At 34.0% G+C, this 20456-nt stretch overlaps 2 protein-coding genes across 3 annotated transcripts; one reads left to right on the top strand and one right to left on the bottom strand.

Annotated features, from left to right (window-relative positions):
* Positions 1–7845: 7845 nt before the first annotated feature.
* On the bottom strand, positions 7846–11694 carry LOC109168987. The gene is made up of 11 exons (XM_019317867.1): positions 11507–11694; positions 10636–10801; positions 10279–10549; positions 10093–10189; positions 9833–9987; positions 9675–9759; positions 8809–8941; positions 8664–8719; positions 8435–8555; positions 8115–8348; positions 7846–8025 (listed from the first exon to the last, which is right to left on the bottom strand). The coding sequence occupies exons 1-11, from the start codon at positions 11692–11694 to the stop codon at positions 7846–7848; spliced, it is 1686 nt and encodes a 561-aa protein (XP_019173412.1).
* Positions 11502–16057, top strand: LOC109168938 (DNA repair protein recA homolog 3, mitochondrial-like). Of its 2 annotated transcripts, none has more exons than XM_019317802.1 (8): positions 11502–11851; positions 12041–12098; positions 12484–12701; positions 13106–13193; positions 14452–14624; positions 14737–14883; positions 15061–15195; positions 15504–16057. In XM_019317802.1, the coding sequence occupies exons 1-8, from the start codon at positions 11792–11794 to the stop codon at positions 15894–15896; spliced, it is 1272 nt and encodes a 423-aa protein (XP_019173347.1). In that variant the 5' UTR covers positions 11502–11791; the 3' UTR covers positions 15897–16057. The 2 variants fall into 2 exon arrangements, with proteins under 2 accessions (XP_019173347.1, XP_019173348.1); XM_019317803.1 differs by having other exon boundaries at positions 11817–11851; positions 12245–12701.
* Positions 16058–20456: the final 4399 nt, after the last annotated feature.

Below are 20456 nucleotides of genomic sequence, written 5' to 3' on the forward strand. Positions count from 1 at the left end.
GTGGCCACACAGCATACCAAACGGTCTCAGGTTTACCCATGCAACTGCTCATTAGCAATGTAACAAATAGTTCCTCAGTTGATCTGTGACGCCCAATGACTGGCTTCTTCAACTGCATCAACATATTCGTTATCGTCATCAACTAAACCTCTTGCATAACACGCGTCTCGAAATGAGTCATAGATGACACCATTTACAGTCCTGATATCTTCAAAACTTGTAGGCCCACATATTTATTCAAGACACCTCAAATAAAATATTTCGCAGTAGCTGGGGAACATAAAATATCCGACCAATTGAGAAACCTTTTTTCCTTGTTGCCATTTTCGGACGTCTTTCTTCCAAACGAATTTTGTGGGCATTTCAACATAAGTTAGCTCTCTTGCATTTGGGAAAGTTTTATTCGCTTCAAACCATTCTAAGAACATGCTTTGTGCTATTGTTGGTCTATTTACAATGTTCTCGACAGGATCGTCATCTGAAAATATCACGCTCTGTTGATTTGGAAGGTGAAAGCTTAATGCTTTGTGCTATTGTTGGTCTATTTACAATGTTCTCGACAGGATCGTCATCTGAAAATATCACGCTCTGTTGATTTGGAAGGTGAAAGCTTAACCTTTCAACTGAAGGCGCCCTAAGCTGTATATCAAAACCAAAAAACGCCAAACTGCTTCACATGGTGATATGTACCTACAATCGTAGTACATATTGATCTCATCTATTGCTTTCCCCTTTTCTTCATCACCGGTTGTGTTGTAGAATTCTGCAGTTAACTCTGTCATGACCCTTGTTAACGTACTTGAACAGGTACTTGATTGAGCGTGACTGGTTGCACCACTCCACATTTATGTGAGCCTTATACTTAAGCAATAAATGTCTGTTGTGTGGTACAACATACCTGTTGTCCAATGCGATCCGTTCTTTGTAACTATATTGCCGTTGTCTCTCCTTCTATATACCGGGTACCCATCAGCATCAAATGTAGAACTCTCAACAAATCTCTTAGGAAAATGTTTCGAGCATCGTGCATTTACCATACATGGAGAATTTGTCCTTGCTTTTCCACATGGCCCATGCATCATAAATTCCTCCACCGCTTTGTAATATTGCACATCTGTCTTTTCATCTGGTATCTCTGCAGAAATTATCTTATCTAGCGTAACAACATCACTAACGTCTTGATTCTTTCCCAAAAAAAGCAATATATGAGCATGAGGGAGACCCCGCTTTTGGAACTCAATTGTATATATAACTGTAACAGAAACAAAAAAAAAAAAAAATCAACGTATGGTAATTTTCTTAATTGTAAACACATGAATGTGAACTTAAACTAAAATATTACCTCCAGCAACAGAGCCAAAAAGTTTATTCTTTCGACAATCAGCAATCAAAGAATCCAACTTCATCTTGAACAAACGCAGATTATGTCAGGGTCGGTCTTCGGCTTTCAACCTGCGATCTTTTAGAAAACGTTGTACCTCAGGCCACTTTGGGTTGCATGTAAATGTTATAAATAGATCCGGATAACCAATCCATCTACATATTGCAATGGCATCTTGGTAGTTTTGTATCATGTACCGAGAACCACCTGTGAAACTTGAGGGTAGTATTATTCTTCGACCTTGTGCTGCAGGGTTTACTTCACCCCTGGTTAAAGCATCAGTCAATCCACTGTATGATTCACATCTTAAGCTTTTTTGATGTGTCCTGATATAAATGAGTCTTCCAGACTCCACCATCGTGTATGCATCTACCACAAACTGTTGTAACAGGCGCTTTGCAAATAACAACGTACTGGTAATAGAATCTCTTGTCTGTAACCGATAGCAGAAATACTCCCTGGGACTAATCCTATGTCGACCACCAGCTGAACGACTGCTATGTACGTTAGAGAATGCAATGTCTTCCCGATATCCATCTTCACCATATGGAAACAACAGGGGGTATTGCAGTGGGAGGTATGAAGGATTTAATTCACTAATTCTTTGCAATTTCCCACCTTTAGCTTGAACAACAATATCACGCTCACTAATACTGGTATCCAGATCTCTAACTATTAACGCTGCTACTTCAGACACTTGAGGCAGGTTGTATGTCCTTGCATCTTTAGTGCGTTTCCCTAATAACTTTATTTTGACTTCAGCGCATGGGTTACTATCAAGCTCAGATCTAGCCATCCGAAAAGACTGAACCAAAACATTATTTTGATCCAACTCATTCTGAATGACATTCACTATTTCTACGTGAATGTCATCTTGATCAACTCTACCCCTACAATCACGCATCAATGCATTGCTAAGCTGATAGATAAAATATCACATTTTAATTGAAAAAAAAGTTCTATGCTTACCTCACAGCCTTTATACGGTTGTTCTTTTCATTTGCCGTATCGTATATGTACAACTGAGCAAAATGTGGTTCTTTTCCGTCTTCTGGTAGGAGACTGCCCATTAAGTGATAGTTTTGACCACTTAACCTGAACACAGGTGGTGCTCCGCCCTTGTTCAATCTCTTGTCTATCTTTCCGCCCATTGATGTGAAGCAAAACATGGCATTGTATGTTCTGATGTCCTGGAGGAATTTTTTTAATAATTCATCATTGCCAAAAAATAGGTCAAATATACCTTTAGGTAGCAACGCATTCTCCTGTAACTTAATCTTGCCATTGTTGCAGCACAATGGAAACATCAGTGGACCTTTAGAGGAATAGTTTTTCTTCCTTTCCTCGACCCAAAACAACGCCCCACAATGGACACAACTATTGCTTGCATCACCGAAATCATAATACTCTTCTGCAAACAAATTGTTGTTTAAATATTCTTCCAAAAAAAGTGTACATGCATCGCTATGTTTAAATATGTATACGAACAAAAATACCATTTGCATGAACAGAGGATGTTCCGGTATCGAAGTTATGCGTTTCATCGTCAATTGTTATGTTTAAATCTGTATACGAACGAAAAAAATTTAATTAACTAATGAAATGTGCAAGTGTTAAATTTGACTATGGTAGCGTTCGTTACGAAAATATACAGGTCATAAGAGTACCTGGTATGCACGGGTTTGGCATTGGACTGCGTAAAGGGATAGATTCCTCATCGTCAATCGGAATGTTTAAATCTGAATATATAAACATTACTATAAATGAATATGAACTGAATGACAGCGTTCAATTTGAGTTTAGTATAATTCGTTAAAAACATATTTGGTTAGTAATGTTACCTGGTATGACGTCATTGCGAATTTGTAGACGTAAAGGGACAGACTCCTCTTCAAAGGCTGATAGCAAATCTCTTTGAATTACATGTCCTTCTTCAATTGCCGAACCATGTATTGTTTTACCAATATGAACTTGATGTGGTGATCTACAACCTAAATTTAATACAATATTCAAATTAACAAATATACCTATCTTTTAAATGTTTTAAGATTATATAACATATTAGTCTACGACGTTACCAGTTAAGCACGACTCCGGTATGGTGGATATTGTGTTTTGTTTCACTTCAAGAACAATTCCTTGCCGGTTGGAAGAAATTACGTGTGTTTGGGAAGAACCTACTGTAATCATATGTAATTCATAAACATTAATATGCCTTATATAATATTAATACAACCAAATAATTTGACAATAATATTCGATCATAATATAATAAACAGGATATGTACATTCACAAATAATGTATATCACTCAATTGTAGATGATTTACCGTTTGTGATGTTACTCAATGGTGTGATATTTTCAGTCAAACACCAAGCAATTGAAGGACGTGTTCGGCGCAATGGTGTAGGTTGCTCTACATTATGCGAATCATTACTTGTTGATGGTGAAGTCAAGCAAGTATTCTCTGTGAAATAGAATAACAAATTATAAAAATAAAAATTATGACATTACGTAAATTCATATCACATCACATAACCTAATAAAATTGAAATTGAACCACATAAACTTGTAAATGATATAAATCACGTTCAAATTAAAAGACAAAATATTTGTTGTTCCATCAATTTACTGATAATGTGTAGTATTCATTGTATTAAAATAACATAAGTAGCAAATTTATAAATTAAGTACACATAACATAATAAGTTAACAAAATTCGAAAGTTTGCCAATTAATTACACATCACATAATTAATTTCAATTTTTGTGTACACAATTTTATAATTGAAAAGGCAAAAATTATAAGGCATAAATTATATTAAAATTTATGCAGTGGATCATCCTGGACAAATTTGTGTGGACAATGAGTAACATTATCATAAAAAATAAAATATCGTACTACAAAATTTATTCACATTTTGGTACACATAACGCACTTACACTTGTAAGACAATACAACATATTCATGTAATTAGTGTCAGTAAGACACATTAAAAGGCAAATTACATGGTGGTCCATGGACCAAAAAATATTGTGTACCTTGGACCACAATTTAGTGTGAACCACGTTTAAATATATAATTAAATATTATATATCATAAATATCTATTTTATAAATTAAATACACATAACATAAGTTATTTTAATATTTTAGAACATAAATTTGTAATTTCTATAAAACAACATAACCTTATGAAATAAATTGCTGAAAATTACAACATAAAAAAATAATATATATATATATATATATATATATATATATATATATATATATATATATATATATATATATATATATATTATTTACTACTCCCTCTGTCCCATTTTGCATGTCTTACTTTCCTTTTTAGTTTGTCCCAAAATGTTGTTCTCTTTCTAAAATTGAACATCACCATCATTCTACTTTTTCCCAAATTACCCTTATGACTTTTGCTTTTATTTCCAAAAGTGAAAAAGTGAAGGGCACAATTGGAAAATACATAGCATTTACTTTAATTCCTTAAAAAGTGTGCAAAAAGCAAATGAGACAACCAATTCGGGACGGAGGGAGTATTTCGGAACAATTGAGAAGAGATAAGAGATGAAGAGAAGCGTTGACCGCTTCTCCTCTCTCTGTCCGAACAGATCAGGGCAGCTCGAAATCTCTTCCCAAATTTCACGATCTCTCTGTCAATACTCTACCTAGATCATCCTACTATGATTCTTTTTGCCTTCATCTCTTCACGGCCAGACAATTTGTATATTTGTTATCAAATCGCGTCTAGATCGCGATAATCGTCTGTGCCTATATCGTCTGAAATCTGTCCTTTCTGGGTTCGATTTGTGAAATCAAGCTTGATTTGAGCTTGAAATCTGCCTAGACTGAAGATACTGATCTCATTCAAGGTTAGGATGAAAGTTGTATTTTCAAAATTGCAGTTAGGATTTTTTCGTTTTTAGTTTATTTTCGACTATGCATGAACATTGATCTTGTCTAATAAACTTATATGATATCTGGAACTTTAATTCCAGAATTGAATGATTCATATAAGCTGTGGTTATAAGTTGATTTCGTTTTACTGTTAATCTATAGAACTATGACTATTTCGTTTTTCTGTTAATCTATAGAACTATTACTATCTGCTATACATTTTGTAAAACATGTAATTGTAGTATTAAACATACAACTTGGTTAACTGGTTCAATTTTTTTTTTTTTTTTTTTTTTTTTGCATATACACTGAGAGGACAATACTTTGGAGTAATGAGAGGTAATCTATAGCAGATACAAAGTAGCTAATCAGACTTTTGAATTCAGCTTAGCGGGATTTGCAAGTCTAAAAAAGATAAGTTTCAAAAATACCTTTATTTTCTTCCTGTGATTTCCTTTTGATGCCTAGAATAGTTGACTTGGTAATCTGCCTCATTAGCTTGTATATTCTTTTTTGCTGAAACAGAAGTTTTGAAAATAATTTTTGGACTGAGCTATATGAAATTGTCTAAGTTTTGAATATAATCTTTTGTCTGAACTATAAAATTAAATGACTGCTTTGCTTAAGTAATTTAACTGATTTGATTTTTTGATATCCGCACTGGAACTGAAGGGTTTTTTATTCTATGTAATGATAGTAAAAAGCACTTGTTGTATTTAATATCCAAATCATTGTTTTTTTCAATAACAATGAGCAACTGTTAGTTTCACACACCTTCTATGTGGTATTACCTACTTCTTAAAATTGGCTACCAAAACATTTCATTCCAGTTATTAACAGAATCTATAATATATGTGTTCCATTTTTTTATATAGGCAAAGAAATGATGAATTAGAGGCATTTGAGAGCATACAATAATCCAAAAGCGAGCTGGTAGACGAATAAAACTGAAGGTCGTTCATCTCACATATTAGGTTCACATTTTGTACTTGATTTAGTGTATTTTCAGTAGTTGTTATGCCCATGATGGTATATATTTTGTAATTTTGGTCACTGCACACATTAAAGAAATAGTTAGACAAACTTTGATTGAATTTTACCCTTGTATTTGCAGAAAATTATAGAAAATTTTCTTGTTTTTGCCTTTTGGAATAAAAACTATACTTGAGGAGATTAGTCTTTCAAACTACTCTAGTCAGTAAATTTCTATAATTTTCTGCCTTTAATTGAGGGGAATTACAACATTTCTTCTATACTTGCACAGGAAAACCAACGGGGAAATATTTGTAGTTTTGAGGCAACTTTGGTGAGGATTAGCAGATCTGGAAATGAATGGGAAACTATTTGTAGATCTGGGAATGCTTTTGTGATGTTTAGCAAATCTGGAAAGCTACGGGAAAGTATCTGTAGTGGAGAGAATGCTTTAGTGTTTAGCTGGTCATTAAGGTACGCTTACTAACTATATAAAAATAAATTCTAAGTGGTATAGCTGTAACTGTAGTCCTATGTGTCGTACATGTACTTAAATGTATTGCTTGCATGTTTAAGTAGAAATAGTTGTAACAGTGACTTATGAAATGTGGTTTTATTTATTTATTTATTTTTTTTTGCTTAATAGTTTGTATTACTTTCATTTTACCAAATCTTAGAAGTTAATACTTACTAAATTCAAATGCATCTGTATTCTAATCTACCTATTTGCCTCAATTTTCTTGCTTGACTGTAATACGCCTATGTGCCAAAAAAACATTTAATGTGTGTTAGTTCATTACATATTTGCATTCTTTACTAACTTTTTTGTCCAGGAAATTGGCATATGATGAAAAAAAAATCTAATGCCCATAGTTTACTGAAATAAAAATGCTCAGTAAAATTTGTTGTGGCACGTGATTAAAGTTTAATCTGATGCCCACACTTGTGTAATACAAAAAGCATATCATGTGTGTTACTTAATTGCCTATTTGCACTTATACTAATTTTTTTTTATTAGAAACTTGGCATGTGAATAAAAAGCATGCAATTTTACAAAATAGTATAAGTATACTACTTAACCTAGTACACTTTACAAAACAAAATACAGATCAGTGATATACAAAACTTGTCCCAGATTCCTTCTTTCTAATGACTTGTGAGTGGATCCTTCTTGTTTGTAACCCACTTGAAAAGAAAAAGTATGATTGTTAACACTGATAATAGGTTCATGTTAGAAATACGTAGCAGTAGTTAGATTTTAAGGCCTTACACTTTGTTCCTATGCTTGTCAACTTGATTTTCCCTTCTCAAACATTTCTGGAAAATCACCTGAAATCAAAGTGAAGAAAACAGCAAGACATTTTCTAATACGATATGTCAATTTGGGATGTAAAATGATCATAACACAGTTATATAAAATAAAAAGAAGCATTTCAACCTTAGCAAACAAAAAACTAAAGCCGTTAAATTAGTAGGACAACAAATTAAAAATCCATCAGCCAGACGTCACAAAAACATTGTATCAAATTGTCTAACATCCAAAAAACAGTAAAAATTGTTTTTTCCACAGTAGAAGTTCATTCAAGCTGTCTTCTCCTTCTTGATGTTGGGGGCTGTTGTTCTCTTGCGACTTTTGGATGAGGAAAACTCATCCAAGAGTGATCTTTCTGTAGCTAAGGAGCTGACCACAGTGTCATCAGGTTCATGTTGAGAGGGCTGCATAGATGCAGGACTATTAACCTCTACACCTATAGATGCTTCCTGTATATAAAACAAAGGATTAGTAAGTTTTAGTAGTAGGTAATAACAAAATGAAAAACATAGATCTAGGTTTAGTAAGACATTCTTACTTCAGAATTTTCAGCACTGTTTGTTTCCTCCTCAAGCATCTTTGAGATTAAATCTTGCTCTTGGTGCTCGACAAACCTGTCACTATAAGTCTGGACCAAATGTTCGTCCCTTAACAGCCTCAACACATTGAAAGGAGAATTTTTACCCCGCTTTAGAGCCAATTTTAAACCTACTTTAAACAACATCTTCATTCCCACAATAGCATCCAACTCGGGGGGGACTTCAACATCAGTCTGCCATTTGGAATTGAATTAGAACATTACAGTAGATGCATATATACAACTAAAACATAGGTTCATGTAAGTACTAATAAACCTACCTCCTTGTATTTCTGATACAATAAGCATGCAGGAATTCCAACCAGCTCAGCAACTTCTCTGTCCCAAAGCAAGAGTGGAGCATCTCCACTCTTGTCTAAAGCAATGATGACCACCTTATACCTGACAGTACCCATAGTATATGGCTTATGACACTTAGTGCACACAAGTGATCCTCCATCATCTTTTAATTTCTTATTACAGCCAGCTGACATGCATGACACATAATACCACCCATCATCAAGATTTAAACCCAAGATTTCAGCAGCAACATAGTATTCCCCATCCTACAGTGGTCAAAAAAAAAAAATTATAGATTATACATAGGAACTCAGATCTTAAATAAACAGTCAATAAAGTAGTTTCTGTTTCTTACCACTTGTGTCCTCTTAAGGTCGTAGCAGGTAGTCACAATGAGTCCACCACTTTTAAAGTCACTAATGCCAGCATCCTGTGAGTGCAGAGTCCCCGTACTCAAACTCTTCATGGGAGTTCTTTCAGATTTCATGCTTCATAAAAAGTTTAAACAAAATCAGTGATTAGCAATATCAAGCATTATATTCACTGGCAGATATTTGGCATGTGAACAAAGACCATAACAGTATGCCAATAGTTGAAGAAATGAAACAAAGTGAGCTGATTGTAATATGCCTATTTGCCAAAAAAACTTGTAATGTTTGTTTGATAATTGCATATCTGCATTTTATACTAATTTTTTTTTTCAGAAATTTGGCATGTGATGAAAATAAATACTCATGCCCATCATTTACTGAAATAAAAATAATCAGTAAAATTTTTGTAGCATGTTATTAAACTTTATTCTGATGCCCATACTTGTGCATGAAATTTAAATCTGCCTATTTCTCAACATATGATGCGAATACATGAATGATTGATTCTAATCTGCCTATTTCTCAAAACAGTAAGTAATGTGTGTTAGTTAATTGCCTATTTGCATTTTGTAATATCTTTTTTGGGTGCAGAGAATTGGCATATGGTTAAAAACAAATTTCAGACCCATACTTTTATATGCCTAATTGTCTATTTGCCTTTTATACTAACTTTTTGTCCAGAAAATAGGCATGTGATGAAATTATAATCTGATGCCTTTCATACTAAGCTTTTAAATCTGGCTTACTGCTTATTACTTCCAGCAATTAAATCTGATGCCTTTTATATAAAATGTGATGCAATATTTTACTTCATTTAAATAACATTATAGAATTACATTAGTGTACTTACTTGGACTTGAACTCTAGAAATTCCTCAAAATCTTCATTGAACCATAGCTTGGTAGCATCATATGAGCTGGTGATTCTAACCTCACCTGAAAAAAAAACACATTAGTTGTCTGGAATGAGTAATTAGCTGCTAGAATGGGAAGGAGGATAGAAACTCACCACTAACCACCTTAGCACGACAGCACTGAATCACAACAATAAGTGGTTCGATTGAATCACAATTGTAATACGGCATGAGTGATGCAACATGTTCATTCCATAGAGTACATGACAGTGTGTTCTCATTGCCATGATAGTAGTAAAAACCAAACCAACTTATGTGAGTATAATAAAGTCAATACTGATAGGAAAAAACAGAAACAAATGAAGTCAATAAGTACTTCATTAATAGGAAAAAACAGGAATAAATGAGTACTTACAGATTATCCTCAATCTGAAAGTCAATAAGTTTCGTTGCCTTTCCACCTATAATCTTATCCACAGGATTATAGATCTCAATTACTCGACCAATAACATCTGGCAAATGAAATTTTTTCATTAAGTTGTTAGCAGTTGAGCTTAACATAGGATATTAAAAAAACTAGACAGAAATGAATAGATAGTACCAATAAGTTCCTTGTCGTTCACATCTGCAGTCTCTTTTAAAGAACTGAAACTCTTTAATCGAAACATTTTAAAAGGAAATCCTAAAGAGTTTATCTCCTTCACTTCTGTCTTGTAGTTCAATTTCAGCATATATGCATGCTGTGTAATCTTGTACACATAATAATTTGTCGCAGCAATGAAATTCTTAATTTCGTACAGTTTTCCTTCCTTGAATATCTCTCTATATTTCACCACATGATTTTTTAGAATGCTAGCATGAATATAGCTTCCCTGAAAAAAAAAACAGAGATTAGTGATATATGAAGGGACAAAAATAGATAACAGTTAGATGAATGAACAAAAATAGACAACATTACCTCTTCATCATGCATTAGTACTTCCATACTCTTACTGCTGTTACCCTCTCCCCGTTTCTCTGGCACTTCGAATACTCTGACTGCTCTAACACGAATTGCCCTGAGTTGGTGTTGAGGTTTAATGTCCTTCACAAGTATGAACATTGATGGCATTCTGTTAAACTTCCTGATATGATATTCGGGCTGTAAGCAATCAGTTTTTCGAGTGGCAAGAATACTACATACCAATAAGATGATTATTTATAGACCTTGAAGCGTTGGATATTTCAAATGAAGGATCAACCGATTGTGTATGGGAAAGACGCAAATTTTCAAAATGTATTAATTGCAGAATGCAACTCTGCGTCTTCTTTATATATATATATATATATATATATATATATATATATATATATATATATATATATATATATTTAATTATGTTACCATTTGTTTATTCAACCATTGGTTATTTGAGCATGATAATGATGTTGTTTAAAGTACCAATTATTCTACATTAAATGATTTTCTTGAGACGAAAGGACTTTAGTGTTCTTTTAATTAGATTCACTTCAGAATACGAAGAGTTGTGATAAAGAAAACGGCAAAAATGAAAAGACAATAGGCACGCGTACAACTTCAAACAACCGGCAATTATATCATTTTTATTTCTGCAAAACGGCGTAGTTTAACATAGGATATGCGAAACAATAATTGCATAAAAATGCACAATGGCGTTTTATCCAATGGACGGGAAACAATGATTGGCAAAATTTTCTTGCTTTATTATAGAGTTAGATTGATTACATGGGAACGAGATATGAACCATCACGCCAACTATATTAGTTATTTTAATATTTCTTTTATCCCAAAATTAAAATACAATGTTTACCTTAACCTCATAACCTGTGTCCGACTGTCTGTGTTGGTGCCGAAAACAGAGACTACAAATATGCTCAGAAAGGAGGGAAACAATGCTGAAACCCCCCATTGAACCCTAATCCCCAATCCCGCGCCCTTCTTTGGACTCAAAAGATGATTTAGCAGCACAAGGAAATCTATCCGCTTGCTCTTCCCCATTCCATTGAACCCAAAAATACCAAGGGGTGTTTCTGATTCTCGCTTACTCAGTGCGCTCTGTGAACTGTGAAAAAGGACATTTTTTTAATTGGTTTCAATGGCCAGACTTCTTCGAAACTTCTCCTCTTTCAGGCAGTCTCTTTTATCGCAGCCAATTGTGAGTTTTCTCAAACCCCAATTCATTTTCTCCTTTTAATTATTTTATTTTCTCGTGATTGATTGCAAGGGCTATGTATTATTCATTGTACAAGTGCTTGATTCTCCTTTTCCTTTTGTTTTTAGCTAGCTTGTAAGTAGTAACCTCTTTTTAGTTGCCAAGTAGCAATCATTGTGTTTGCTTATGCAGGGCATAAGGAATGGCTTAGTTGGGGCCTCCACTCAGATATGCCACTTCGCTTCTAAAGGTGTGTAAAATGGGTGCTGTTGGTAATCTGTCCTGCTTCATTTGCTTAGTCCTAATTTTTAAAGGCATTGATACTGGTATTTTGTTTATATAATCATACGATATTCAGAGAATGCAGAAGTGATGTATAACAATCATTTTCTGTAGGAACTTCACAATGGTCTTTGCATACTTATTTGTGCAATGTGGTGTCACTTGTTAGTCAGCCTGACATAGGCAGCTCAGAAGCTGCATGTTTTGATTGCATTGCTCACGTTTTACAGAAGTTTCAGCTGCTCTGTTTATTTCTGGATGTCATGATCCTTTAGTTGGTTGTGGTATTTAGACTGGCCTGATTGTCTTCGTAGAATGAATAAGCCAATCTTTGTTATGTTATTTATGTTCAGGTAAAAGGAAATCGAGTTCAGATGAAAGCGACTCGGGAGAAGAGAATTTGTCCAAAAAAGATTTGGCTCTTAAACAAGCGCTAGATCAAATCACTAAATCATTTGGAAAGGGGTCCATAATGTGGCTCGGCCGTTCTGTCTGCCCCAAGCAGGTTCCAGTGGTATCAACAGGATCTTTTGCTTTGGATATTGCATTAGGAGTTGGAGGACTTCCAAAGGTTGGTGATATAAGAATATAAGATGATTCACAAATTTGCTCTTTTGAGAATCTGATACTGTGAAATATAATGCTATAGTTATTTAAGCATATACATCCAAACAATTGGACTATTTCTTTCTTGTTGCATGTTTTCGTTGTTTGTAACAAAACATTATTATTCACGAATTCTGCCTCTATTTAGCTACTTATCTATGTGGGACACAGTTGTTGAAAGTATCATTATTTTTTCAATATTCTTCTATTTGGGATGTTTCTTCAATTTCGTTGTTAATTTTAACCCAAAAGGTGCACCATGAATAAACACAAATATAGCTGCCGAAATTCTTGTTTTGGTATAATATCTGATGTTGCCCACTACCTCAATGCTTCTATTGTACGCCTATCATTTTCAACTTTGTTCAGGGACGTGTAATAGAGATTTATGGTCCAGAGGCTTCAGGGAAAACAACGCTTGCTTTGCATGTAATTGCGGAGGCACAAAAACAAGGAGGTTACTATCTTACACTTAACTCACACATTTTTTTTTTTTCTTTTTTTTCTTGAAGAAATTATCTAAACTATGAACTGAGACTGTTGACATGATCTGCTAAGGGGAGACGAGAAAAATAAAATGAAATTGAGTAGTGTTATAGATATTCAATATCAAATTAATCAAAACAAAAATTCTTTTCAATATTAAGTTTATTCATAACTCCTTCCTATTGACTTATAAAAAAAATAGAACTTCTTAGAATCTCAGTTGAAATTTTAAGATTAATTTAACTAATTAATTATGTTGTCGTATCACACTAACTTAAACTTAGTCACTCTCATAAAACTAATGTATTATGAAGTAGTTTTTTTACTATAGAAAGTTTGGAATTTGTAACTAATTGAATGTTCTGTTTGTCTTTCCATATGTCATATTGTCATTTGTTCATATCTTTGTTATATAATTTTTTAAATATATTAATTATTGCATTTCTTTTACCGATGTATCTATGTTATTTACCATGATATATGTATTTAAAGAAAATTGAACGAAAACTGCTCATGCTATTCATTTTCAATACTATTATTTAGTTTCTTTTTTATATTATCAAATAAATTGTATTCTTTAAATGTATATTCAAGTAAACTGCCCATGCTATTCATTTTCAATACTATTTATAAACTTGAATTAAATTAAATAAATAATTATAAAAAAGAGAGCTGTTTGTCAGGGCATATATGGTCAGATCTGGCTTTGGTCATGCTTTTTCAGCCACTGGTGAACTCTCTTTTTTAAATTTTAATTATTAATTTCATTTGGAGTAATGTGTTAAAAATTAAAGCTACCTTAGAATGTGGCAGTGTTGATGTCATTGGCATGTCAACAAAGTTAATAATTTTTCTAATGATTTTAACTTTTGTCTCTAATTTTATCAGCTTTTAAACAACTGCGACTAAATTTACCAAAACTCAAGTAGGGTGATTGATTTGAACAAAATGTTACAATACAGGGACCACCTAGATTCTCAGGTGTACTTTAATTTAAATGAAAACATGTAAAGTCCCTTAAAATCAAATGCAAGAGTATAGAACTTAGATATTTTTGAAACAAACCAAACTATAGTATGAGAGGGCAAAGAATGTAGACAGGTTGGATCAATGAATAGAGTAAGTTCGTTGACTGAATATGTTGTGTTATGTTCTAAATTTCCAATGCTTCAATACGTTGGGTTAGATATAATTCCAATGTAGAGACTGTTGATTCTAGAATTTTGTAGGGTATTGTTGTTTTGTGGATGCTGAGCATGCTCTAGATCCGGCACTAGCAGAAGCTATTGGGGTAAACACTCGAAATTTGCTTGTTTCCCAACCAGATTGTGGTGAGCAGGCTCTCAGTCTTGTGGATACTCTGATCAGGAGTGGTTCGGTTGATGTTGTTGTTGTAGATAGTGTAAGGTCACACCTTGATCAGTGTGTTAGCTTTATGGTTATGAGTTTATGATAGTTCATGGTTTAATGCAATATATACCCGTTTGCTATTAACAAGTAACTTTGACTGGCAGGTAGCTGCCCTTGTCCCAAAAAGTGAACTTGAAGGTGAAATGGGAGATCCACACATGGCAATGCAGGCTAGGCTAATGAGTCAAGCACTACGCAAACTGAGCCACTCGTTATCTTTATCACAGACTGTTCTTATCTTTATCAATCAGGTATGAATCTGAACCACTCCACCCTGTATTCCTCTTTCTATTCTCTGCATTTTAAATTATTTTTGTGTAATTAATGCATGTATTTACATCTTAATTTACCTCAGCTTTTTATGGATTACCTTAGAGTAACACATACATCAATGTAAAGGCCTTGCTGAAATGTTATATCTTTTTCAGGTGAGGGCAAAGCTCTCTACTTTCAGTGGATTTGGAGGGCCTCAAGAAGTTACTTGTGGTGGTAATGCTCTGAAGTTTTATGCTTCAGTGCGTCTAAATATCAAGAGAGTTGGGAATGTCATCAAAGGGGAACAGGTATTGACTCTCCTTGAAAACATTTTTTTTTTTTTTTTGGAATGCTACTGACTCTATTACAATGTAGTATCTGTTCATAACTACTTTTTCAACCTACTGAAGCACAAAGAGTCAATGCCGTCTCCACTGAGGCTCAAACCCACACCCTCCCATATGGGAATGCAACCTTGGTGCCATTAGACCACAAGGTCTTGGCGACTCTCCTTGAAAACATATTTGTGGACATTCATTGTCTTGAGGAAAATGTCATGGAATTCATGGTAGAAGTGGAATAAAGCTGACTCTCTTAGGTTGTTTTCCTCTTACAGACTATAGGAAGCCAAGTTGCCGTGAAAATTGTAAAGAACAAGCTTGCTCCTCCATTTAGAACTGCAGAATTTGAGCTTGAATTTGGCAAAGGAATATGTCGGGAATCAGAGCTTATACAATTAGGGCTGAAACACAAATTCATTTCAAAGATGGGAAGTGCATATTATGGTATGAACAACCAGACATTTCATGGCAAAGACGCTCTCAAGCAGTATTTAGCCAAGGACATTAGTGCACGAGAAGAACTTATTATGAAACTTAGGGAAAAGCTCTTGCATGACGTTGGCAATAAGGATGCAGCTGGCACAGATACTGAAAATGGTTACCCCGTTGAAGTTGTTTCTAGCGACACCACTGACGATGAAGTTGTTGCTACAGCAGCCGAGGTGTGAGTTGGGAATTCAGATACAACTTTACTTAATGTTGGCTGGTCAGATTGGTTTGCCATGATTCATCTGCAATTGTACTTGTTTAGCAGGAGAATCCGAGCCTTGGTCCTGCAGATTAGATTTATCATATACATATTCGGATATTCCTCACCAAGGTTCGGGGGGGTGGGGGGGGGGGTTGGGTGGGGGTGGAGGGGCATGGCCTTTCTTCAATTTTGTTAAATGATCTACATTGCAAATATGCTAATTCATGTCCTCTTAGTTATGTCAACCATGGCTATTCTGTATATATCAGTGATAACAATACTGACTTGTTATACTCTATTCACCTCTCTAAGAGTTGCAGATCACATTAAAATGTTAATTTCTTTGTTGAATATCCCAGATTTTGAACATTAAAGCTCCCTGGTTATGGTTGCTGTTAATTTCTTTAAAAAGCCTATGATGATTCGAGTTTACCTTTGATGCTAACTACACATTCAATGTGAGCCACATTACACAGCTTGCAAGGGATTTAGAGGCTTTTCAACACATCTCTGTGTACAACAGGTATTTTCTTTGATACCTATTCATCGTAAGCCGACAGTGGGTGCTGGACACCGGTCTCTGCCTAACAATTCCCCCCCTCATTGCACGGCAAATTATGCTGTGCATTCGTGTGCACCATGCATGGTACACACGGATGCAAAAACGACATCGTTTTGACTAAAAACACGCGTCCAACTTAAAAAAAAAAATTCAGTTTCGATTCCCGTCAACAACATTATGTTGTGCATAATTTCTGAATGTATAGTTATGAAATTATGGATGTATAGTTATACAATTCTGGATTTATAGTTATGAAATTATGGATGTGTAGTTATGCAATTCTGAATGTATAGTTATGAAGTTATGCAATTCTGGATTTATAGTTATGAAGCTATGTAGGTGTAGTTATGCAATTCTGGATGTATAGTAATAAAGTTATGGATGTGTAGTTATGTAATTATGGATGTATAATTATGCAATTATGGATGTATAGTTATGGAATTATGGATGTGTAGTTATGCAATTCTGATTTTTTTTTTTTTTTTTTTAAGTCGACGTCAAAACGACATCGTTTTTGCATCCGTGTGCACCATGCATGGTGCACAACATAACGACTCTCATAGCACCTACTACTCTTAAATGTTATTGATGGGACAGTGGGACTTGAGTTGGCTCTGATACTACTTGTTAGGATTAAGCGCTTACCACTCACGCTAAAAGCTATAGCTAGTAGCGAAGACGCAACTTTATTTCCTTATACCGCCACACATTTTTAAAACGCTGGGTGCTAGACTTGGCCTTTACCGGCCTCTGCTTAACAATCTCCCAGCTACCGGGTACTAGACTTGGCCTTTACTGACCTCCTTCCAACAATCATAGAGCCTATTATGTTGACTTCTTCTAAGTATTTCATATACTATTCAATAATGTACACTATTGTGACTTCATCACCCATCCATGATTTGCATCCTTGGAAATTCTGTCAGCAAAATTTTCTTTGCAGCTGTACCCTTTTTTTGGCTATTTCTTGTGCATATCCTGTTTCGGCAAATTGGAGTTTGATTAGTGATCATTGTGGAATTTTGCAAAAGTATTGAATTTTCAAATGATAATTTTAATATATTGACAAGATTATCAGATTTCAAGCATTTAATGGCAGGTGGTCCATGCCAAACTTTTTGACATGTGTTTAAATGGAATCTTCTTCTGTGATACCATGTAAACATGATTTCCTGTATCTGTAGCCATCAGGAAAAAACATATCTGGAAAAAACCTCCTTTCAAAATTTCTTGTGGGATGTTTCCTAGTTTGCTTCCTCTATGATGAACAAGAAGTGGCATTGCTTTTTTGTTCTGGATAGCACAGGTTCTCGGAAGATTCCTAGACCAATTTTCCATCCAAGTTAATCATTGAGTTCTGAAAAGACATTTCAACTGCCACTTATAATTAATCTTAAACATTCTTCCCAAAAGGTTGAATCCCCTACCCCAAAGTCCCCCACATCCTTTGAAGGATGTAAATCATGGTAATTTTTTTAAAAAATGATCTTAAACATTCTCATAGGAATAATATTTATTTATTTATTTATTTTTAAAATAGAACTTCTAGGCTCCGTTTGGAAAACAGGAAAATGACTTCTGGAAAATATTTTCTGGAAAATTGGTCATTTTTCAGAAAATATTTTCCTTTCATGTGTTTGGCTACAGTATGGAAAACTGTATTTGTGTGTTTGGTTCATTTTCTAGAAAATGAGCAGGAAAATGAAAGAAATTGAATACTTCAAAATTTTAATTATTTGATACTTTTGATAAAATCCTTTTGTGAGTAGCACTCTTTTGATATATACATATTGTTAGGAACAAATGTACTTAGATTTTGATGATACCAATCTTGCTAGGATTGTAGATCCTTCTTTTTATTGGAACTTTCATGTTAGACGGAAGCTGACTTAACTCACCATGTGATTCGTACTATGTAATTCACCTACACGAATCTGAGTTGCGTTTAGAGTGTTAAGTCGACTTGAAGAAGTGAAGACCAAGAGAAGAACGAGCGAACAATTTAGACCGAAAGTTGGAAGGGTCTAACTCTCGTATAACTATCAAATGATAAGGAAGATCATTTGACTGAAAGGGAAAACGAAAGATGAGGACAATCTTTCGTGTGACTTTCCTAAGACCGTAAAAAGACAACTCGTATAATGAGACAAGAAGATGTTGTCTAAGTATCAACACTGGGCAATCATCCTAAACAAAAGGAGTCCTAAGAATGATAGTCGCAAATACCAAGGAGCATTAAATGATTGGTACTTCTTGTCAGCAAGAAAGGACAAAAAGTCATGCTTCTTTTTGACACCAACGGCTACAAAGTACAGCCGCATTAATGCTCCATGCCCAGTGGATAATACACATTGGTTAATAGGTTTGAAATTTCATCTCCCTCCAACGGATGAATTTTTCCTCACCTATAAATACCTCTCTTCACCACTGAAGAGACTGCTGGTTGTTCAACTGATTTTATTGTAGAAAAGCTCTTCAAACAAGTTCATCCAAAAGCTTTTCTTAGCCAACGTGTTATTGTGAAGTCTTTCAAAAAAGCTCATCCAGATTTCATACTTCACAATCCTTAAGAAGTCTTGCATCTTTACACGAAGATTCATTCGATCATTAAGTCAAGATTTCAAGCTGTTGGAGAAACACATCATTTCTTTCCAACCCTCAACTCTGAAGAAGAAGTTGATAGAGGCGGAGTAAACTCAAGGAGTTGAAAAACCTTCCAAGTAGCTGTCCGGCTTAATGATCAAGGAAGCTAGTTTGAATAGTTTGTACTAGGAGTGATAGTGCAAACCATTTCACAAGTTGTGAAAGAAGAGTGGAGTATGTTTTGTTAATAGCCGAACCACTATAAAAATCTCTCTCTCTACCTCTCCTTACAGTTGCTTATCTTATTTGCATTGCATGTCATACGGACCAAACCATAAACTTTCATAATGAAACTGTGCAAAGTTCATCTTAAAACAAACATACAATTTTCGCTGTGCATAACTCCGAAAGGAGTTAATCTGAAAAATCGATTGGAGTCTATTCACCCCCATCTAAACTCTCTTTCGACTCTACCGAGACCAACACATATACATACATACATAAATAAATAAATAAATAAATATATATATATATATATATATATATATATATATATATATATATATATAACTTTTTTTTTTCAAAAAATTTTTAAATATAAAAAAATCAATATTATTTGTAGCCTTTACTTATTTTTTGAACTTTGAATTAAAAAAAAAAAGCTCGCGGATCGGCTCGCAGGACCCGCCAACTTGTATGGGGCCGGCTATGGTTACGCCCGAAAAATTTTGCATGTGCTTCTCTTGGAAAATGATTTCCCCCCCAAAAAATGAAAAGTCATTTTCCACCAATACATACCTGTTTTCCTTTGATTAAGACATCATTTTCTATTGACCTCATTTCCCCCTCTTGCCAAACACTGAAAACCCAAAAAATATTTTCCAAAAGTCATTTTTCAAGTTTCCAAACGCACCCTAAATGGAAAAACACTATATTTGGAGTTTATTTTTATTTTATTTTTTTAAAAGGGAAAAGGACCATAAATCATCAACTATTTAATACTCCGTAACATTCAATTGTACCGTCAAATTAGAAAATATTTTACATAGCACCCAAACTCTAAAAATGTCCAAATAGCACTTTTAGCATGTTACTACTATATAACATGTTTAGTTCACGGAAGTGATTTTGAAGGAATATGAATGTAATTCTATATGGAATGAAATAGGTAAGGAATAGAATATAAATTCTATTCCATTGTTTGGTTCACTAAGTAATTTTAGGAATTGTATTATAGTGTATGATTGGTTAAGGAATAAAAATGGAATAAGTATTCAAATGACATAAATATCCTTTATATATACTGAATGTTATATATATATATATATATATATATATATATATATATATATATATATATATATATATATATATATATATATATATATATAT

Source organism: Ipomoea nil, unplaced genomic scaffold, assembly GCF_001879475.1.
Source record: "Ipomoea nil cultivar Tokyo-kokei standard unplaced genomic scaffold, Asagao_1.1 scaffold3238, whole genome shotgun sequence".
Lineage (NCBI taxonomy): Eukaryota > Viridiplantae > Streptophyta > Magnoliopsida > Solanales > Convolvulaceae > Ipomoea > Ipomoea nil.